This window comes from Enhydra lutris, unplaced genomic scaffold (assembly GCF_002288905.1).
Source record: "Enhydra lutris kenyoni isolate GAN:26980312 unplaced genomic scaffold, ASM228890v2 scaffoldscaffold76, whole genome shotgun sequence".
NCBI classification, from domain to species: domain Eukaryota; kingdom Metazoa; phylum Chordata; class Mammalia; order Carnivora; family Mustelidae; genus Enhydra; species Enhydra lutris.
Genome location: NW_019154160.1, coordinates 4,377,484 through 4,384,040, shown reverse-complemented (window position 1 = coordinate 4,384,040; position 6,557 = coordinate 4,377,484). Strand labels below are relative to the sequence as shown.

Here is a 6,557-nt window from a genome sequence, read left to right as displayed (position 1 = left end):
AAAAAAAAAAAAAGAGGGAGAAAAAAATTTGATCTTGATGAAGCAGTTCAAATGAAGGCCGCTGGAAATGTGGTTTCTTTGTTTCTGGAGAAAGAAAGCCAGAAGGATGTGACGCAAAAGGGGGGGGCTTATTTATTTAAAAAAAAAAAAAAGAGGGAGAAAAAAATTTGATCTTGATGAAGCAGTTCAAATGAAGGCCGCTGGAAATGTGGTTTCTTTGTTTCTGGAGAAAGATGGTTTGGATAGAGACATTCATATTTCTGTTTTCCATTTCCTCCTTAGAACAAACTGCCTTTTTTATTGGCATTTTTGCTTTCCTGTGGGTAGAACGACGGATGACAGCGAAAACCAAACCCAACTTCATTTTGCTGCTGAAAGCGTTATTACTTTCCAGCTATGGAAAACTCTTGCTGATTCCAGCCGTCATCTGGGAGCACGACTACACACCCCTGTGCCTCCGGCTCATTAAAGTGTTTGTCCTTACATCAAATTTTCAGGCCATCAGAGGTATGTCTGTCTTTCATTCTGTCTTCTCAGCCTTCAACCCACATATAAGCTTAAAGCCTTGTTTCTCCAACACCATCTTAGAAACCCTGCTAAACACTGGAATTCTCCATAAATCCTAACGATGCCTGGCATTTCTCCAGGACCTCATACACAGCATATAGTCCGCATTTGCTCAAATGAACGACATAGTAATTTTTTGCTTTTGGAATGCTTTCACGTGCTTTAGCTCAGTCCTGGGAGGTTGGCGGCGCTGCTCATCATGAACTGTGAAACTGAGAAATCTCTGGGTATTTTCTGCTAACCTCTTTGTAACCTTAGAATCTGGTTTTGTTTTGTTTTGTTTTGTTTGTTTTTACCTCCTTCCATATTCATGGAAATCTGTGTCTTGAGTTCAGGAGGAGAAGCTTAATGTTTTTGCCATATGCTGTGTTTCTCTCCAGAGATGAAAACGTCGGGGAAGGTAGCAGCAGAGATGAATAAGAATGAATAGAGATCCTCTAAAAAACAGCTTTACAGAACAATTCCATTCACAATGCCACAGAGTTTACATGTGAATAGCACTTAATTAAACTCTTAAGAACTTACAATTTGCCTTTTTTTTTTGCAGTGACCCTGAACATCAACCGAAAGCTCTCCTTTCTGGCCATCTTGAGTGGCTTACTGATGGAAAGCACCATGGTCTACTTCTTCCAAAGGATGGAGTGGGATGTGGGAAGTGATTGTGCCATCTATAAACCCCAAGACTTCTGAAGAGGTAACAAAGCCTGTTAATGTTCTCCTGAGGTGTCCTCCTCAGTTGAGACAAACGCTATTATGAAATAAGGAGATGCTGGGCGCCTGGGTGGCTCAGTCAGTTAAGCCACTGTCCTCAGCTCAGGTCATGATCCCGGACTCCCAGGATTGAGTCCCACATCAGGCTCCCTGCTCAGCGGGGAGTCTGCTTCTCCCTCTGACCCTCCCCCCTCTCATGCTCTCTCTTTCTCTCATTCTCTCTCTCTCAAATAAATAAAATCTAAAAAAAAAACCAAGGCAGTGCCCTTCCATGACCCTCCCCCACCCCCTCGAGGACCGTACGGCACATTTCAGGGTCCTTGTCACCCTCAGGGACATCCACCTCTGTGTTTCATTGCTTCTATAGGGGTCCTGTCCACTTCCTGTCCAGCCCTGCGTGCACACAGAGCCTCAACTGGCCCTCAATGTTGCTCCTCTGCTTTTGCGGTCACCGCCAGGGAGCCTCCCATTACATGGTTCTGGAACCTTCCCCACGCTCCTTCCTCCCGTGGCTGAGCCCATTATAGACTCCTTGAGCTTCCTTCCTTCTTCAGTCCAGAACTGCTTTGGTCACCTGTCTGCTTCCCTCCCCCATCCCTCCGGACGTTCGCTCCCCTTCCTCTCTGTAAGTGTCCTCCCCGCTCTGGTCACAGTCAGACTCCTGGCCCGCAGCCTGTCGGCTGTAAGGTCCCGGAGCAGACTTGGGGCCTGGGTTGGTGGGCGCAGGTGGCAAGGAAGGCACAGAAGCAGCAGGGAAACGGGCCAGCTCTGAACCGTGTCCACCTCTGCGGAAAGGCCATCCCCAGCCCCGTGGCCTCAGTCTCCCCTCACACTCAGTCAGCGTTCTTCCCTCCCAGACGTCCCAGTCTGTCCCCGGACTGGTCCTCCGCGCTCCTTTTCTCTCCTGCTGTTCACACACTCGGCAGTGGCCGTGCCCAAGGCCTGGACCATTCATTCTCCGGGGCCCAGGCCCCCAGACCCAGCAGCTCCAGCTCGCCCCGCAGCCCCATCGCTGCGCCCTGCCACGGCCTCCCAGGCAGTGCTTGTGAAGTCGAACTCCGCCTCTCCCCACTCTACCCACCAAAACACAATCCCTTCCTGAGGCTTTTCTCTGGAAACGTCCCTTCTCCCTCAGACCCCAGGGCAGCCCTTGTTGTCTCCTGCCTAAAGGTTTGTGACAGCCCCTCACAGCCTTCCACGCAGACACCGGTGCTACAGAACTCTTCAGCCATCACTTCTGGGGTCCCTCCGGATTTTTCGTCATTCCTTATTGCCGACACAGGAGTTTCTAGTCTCTTCCTGAGGAAGTCTTTTAGCTTTCTCATCACTCAAGTGTGGTCGTCAATATTCTGGTCCTAAGTTCCTCTCCACAGACATGTTCCCACCCACCTCTACTATGGTCTTCTCTTCATCTCCACATATGGCTTATGCTCTCCCCGGGCCCTCTTCTCCCCCTAACCAGATACAGTCAGTCCTCTCTGCTTCTCCGTGGAAGGAAAACTTTTTCCAAAATCTCGAGTCTGTGCTCTCACTCCCACTGACCTGCCGGGGCCCAGCTCAACCCCACAGCCGTCGTGTCCAGGATCTCCTATGTGCCAGTGCCAGATACGTGGCCCTGACTTCCCCGGGCGCTTCGAGGTGTCGAGCTGCCCATCGTAATCTCCGGTCAGGATAATAAGGGCATCTGTCTCTCACAGCCGTCTGAAAACCATTCTCCTCCTTTATGTTATCCCATGTTCTCTGTCTTCCTTGTCTTGTATTCAAATCCCACACGTTAATGCCTGACTCCCCCAACCTGGTAAACAGAGACCAGGAGGTTACACACAAGGAAATACATACTTCCCACAGCACAGGTCCTGCCCTAGTAAGGATTTGATGAATTAACTTTGAGCAGAATGTGCCACTCTAAATACTTTTATTATCCGCAGTTGGATTCTTTATTATCTGTGGCGTGACCAGCTGCGTCCGAAAAAGAGAAGACATAAACTATAAACCAAGATCCTCGATGAAGCAAAGATTTGGATACACTTCCTAAAGAAATTGATGGGTGTGGCATCGGAAACCCCCAAAACTATCACGCTTCATGCCTCCCCCCCCATCTAAGAGACCACCAAACCACATACAGATACATACAGATGCAGAAACACAGACACAAGGACACTGCCGTAGGGAGACTCAGGCCACACAGACCCCTTCAGGTTGGCATTGACCTAAAGGGGGAACGTGAACGCACGACTCGTACATAATAAAAGATCTATGTTTTATTCCTTTGACGTGTTTATATCTCTTTTAATTTAAATGTTAAGTTATTGGTTCTAAAGAATATATTTAAAATAGTATTTCGTGTTCTTACAACAGAAACATTGTTCTCTTAATAAAGTCAAAACAAACTGAGCTTTTGTAAATGTTTTGTAAATTTCCGTATCTTTCCCTGTAACTAACTTATTCTTTAGAAATGGCTGCTCCAAAAATAAATAACTAAAACCAGTGAATTGTACACTTGATGGGGTGAATTCTATCTCAGTAAAGCCGACACTAGATACATGAATAAGGTAGCACTAATGCCTTTTCTCTCACCCCGTTTCATTTGCTTGTTCTTGTAGTCATCATTTCCGTATTCACGCAGCAGAAATTACTGAGCACCTACTGTGTGCGTCAGACATGGACACTGTGGTGAGCGGCCCTCTTAAGGTCTATGGAGTAGTGGGGCACCTGGCGCTCAGTCGGTTGGGCATTTGACTCTTGATTTCGGCTCATGTTGTGATCCAGGCCCTGCATTGGGCTCCATGCTGGGCGTGGAGCCTGCTGAAGATTCTCTCCCTCTTCATCTGCCCCTTTCCCCCACACTCGCTCACTCTCTCTTCTCTCTCTCTTCCTCTCTCCCCCACCTAAAATAAATCAATCTTTTTTTAAAAAGTTTACAGAGCAGTGATAGATTTGGAAATGTGAGAAGGTGATGGCAGTATGGGGTGATAAGTGCTGTGAAGGGTAACAGGGGGAGATGCAGAGCAGAGACACCTGTTCCCCTCCTAGAAGTCCAGAAGGTCCTCCGACAGGAGGGGGAGAGGAGAGAAACTTTCCAGTATCGTTGGAGGGAGAATAACCATGCACGCCAAGTCTTAGAGGGCAGAGAGTGTCTCGTGTGTGTGCAGGGAACTGAATATCCCACAGAACTAGGTGGCTGGGGTGTGGGCACTGGAAGTGTTAAAAATGGTACCAGGAAGCCACCTGAAGTTGGATAATGAGGGGCCTCGGGGATTGTAACTATCCCAAGGATCACGAAACCAATGCAGAATTCTAGAAAGAAGGATCCAAAGTAAAAAAAAAACAAAAACAAAAACAAAAAAAACAGCCAACTGGAATGACGTTGCAGAATTGCCACAGGATGGAGCCCGTAAATGGAAAGGAAAGAGGGAGTGAAACATGGTTTGAAGCAGTCCAATCAAAAAGAAAAAGTCCACTGAAAAACAAGTATTGGAAAAATGACAGTGTGATACACTGATCACAACTCCTCCAATCTTTGACCTGTCAAGCCAGGTAAGTGAAGATAAACTCATCACCATTTTTTTTAATTTATTTTTTTAATTTATTTTATAAGTAGGCTCCACGACCAGTGTGGAGCCCAAGGCAGGGCTTGAGGTCACGACCCTGAGATCGTGACCTGAGCTGAGATCAAGAGTCGGATGCTCAACCAATGGAGTCCCCCAGATCCCCCCATACCACTGATTTATTAATCCATACACAATACAACCCAGTCTTTCTTGAGCACCTTAAAAGTATCTGCTAATTTTTTTTTTTTAAACAAGTATTAGAACCCCCTTTCCTTGGTATCTGTGAGCATGAGTCAGCTAAAGGCTGTGCCAGGTATGGCAGAGGACTACGGAGGAGACCCATCTCTCTGATCCAGCTCTGATCTTAGAGCCCATTCGGCAAGCTGTCTATTGTATGAGGGTAGGACTCCAGGAACCAGAGCAGAGGGTGCATTGGGCAAATGATTAGTTCTCCACTCAAGATTAGTTCTCCACACTCCACCCAACAAATTCATCTTTTCCTACATATTTTTCAACATTTGTTTATGAAAAATTTCAAAGATACAAAAAAAGTTGCAAGGATTCTACAGCGAAAACCCATACACTGACCACCTCTATTTAACAGTTGTTACATTTTCCCCTGACTTATTTTAAAAATTTCTTTAAATAATGATTCCTGGGGCAGCAGAATTGCTCAGTTAGTTAGACTGGGAGGTTAGAAGAGAGCAGTGGTGCTCGGTGTTTTAGAAAGAGGTCTATGATTTCCAGCTCCCCGTCCCGTGCAGAATGGAGACTAACAAGTGTCAAAGGCATTTCTATGAAAATCCACTGGAAGCTATAAAAATTAAGTCACTTGCAGGGGTGCCTGCGTGGCTCAGTCGGTTAAATGTCAGACCCTTGGTTTTGGGTCAGGTCATGGGATCGAGCCCCAAGTGGGGCTCTGCTCAGCAGGGAGTCTGTTTGAGATTCTCTCTCTGCCCCTCCCTCCCCTCAAATAAATACATAAATCTTTTAAAAAATTAAATCACTTTCAGATATCCCCACTTTGACTGAAAAGCATGTGTTCAAGGGATCACGGAAGACCTGCCTCATACAGTCTGATCCGTGATGGCCACACAGTGGCTACACTGACAGAGCCCACTGCTGTCCCTGGAGTTTTCGGTACTGCCCAGAACCAGAGGAGAGAAAGTGCCCAGTTTGTGAGAGCACAATATGGACTAATAAGGCACGTGGAAAATAGACAAGTGGTCTTTGATCAAAAGACTTCTTTTTAAAGGTTTTATTTATTTGACAGGGCGCCTGGGTGGCTCAGTGGGTTAAGCCTCTGCCTTCGGTTCAGGTCATGGTCTCGGGGTGCTGGGATCGAGCCCCACATCGGGCTCTCTGCTCGGCGGGGAGCCTGCTTCCCCCTCTCTTTCTGCCTGCTGCTGTGCCTACTTGTGATCTCTCTGTCAAATAAATAAAATCGTTTAAAAATATTTTTAAAAAGGTTTTATTTATTTGACAAAGAGACACAGCAAGAGAGGGAACACAAGCAAGGGGAGGGGGAGAGGGAGAAGCAGGCTTCCCGCTGAGCAGGGAGCCCGATGCAGGGTTCAATCCTAGGACCCTGGGATCATGACCTGAGATGAAGGCAGACACTTCCAGGAGCCCCTGGTCAAGAGATTTCTATCAGAGTGGTTTGAAGCCCTCTGAACCAAGTTAGGACAAAAACATTACAGTGTATGTAAGAGCCATAGGTACTTTTTT

General features: G+C 47.0%; 1 protein-coding gene across 3 annotated transcripts in view; it reads left to right on the top strand.

Annotated features, from left to right (window-relative positions):
• The window catches only part of LOC111160513 (ARV1 homolog, fatty acid homeostasis modulator), a 17,213-nt gene extending 12,431 nt beyond the window's left edge, over window positions 1–4,782 (top strand). For 2 of the 3 annotated variants that reach the window (XM_022523663.1, XM_022523665.1), the window contains 3 exons: window positions 283–507; window positions 1,115–1,261; window positions 3,207–3,595. In XM_022523663.1, the coding sequence (XP_022379371.1) occupies window positions 283–507; window positions 1,115–1,257 (368 nt within the window). In that variant the 3' untranslated portion in view covers window positions 1,258–1,261; window positions 3,207–3,595. Of the gene's footprint in view, window positions 1–282; window positions 508–1,114; window positions 1,262–3,206; window positions 3,596–4,651 lie in introns of those variants that run through there. The other variant, XM_022523664.1, reaches the window with a different exon arrangement.
• Window positions 4,783–6,557: the final 1,775 nt, after the last annotated feature.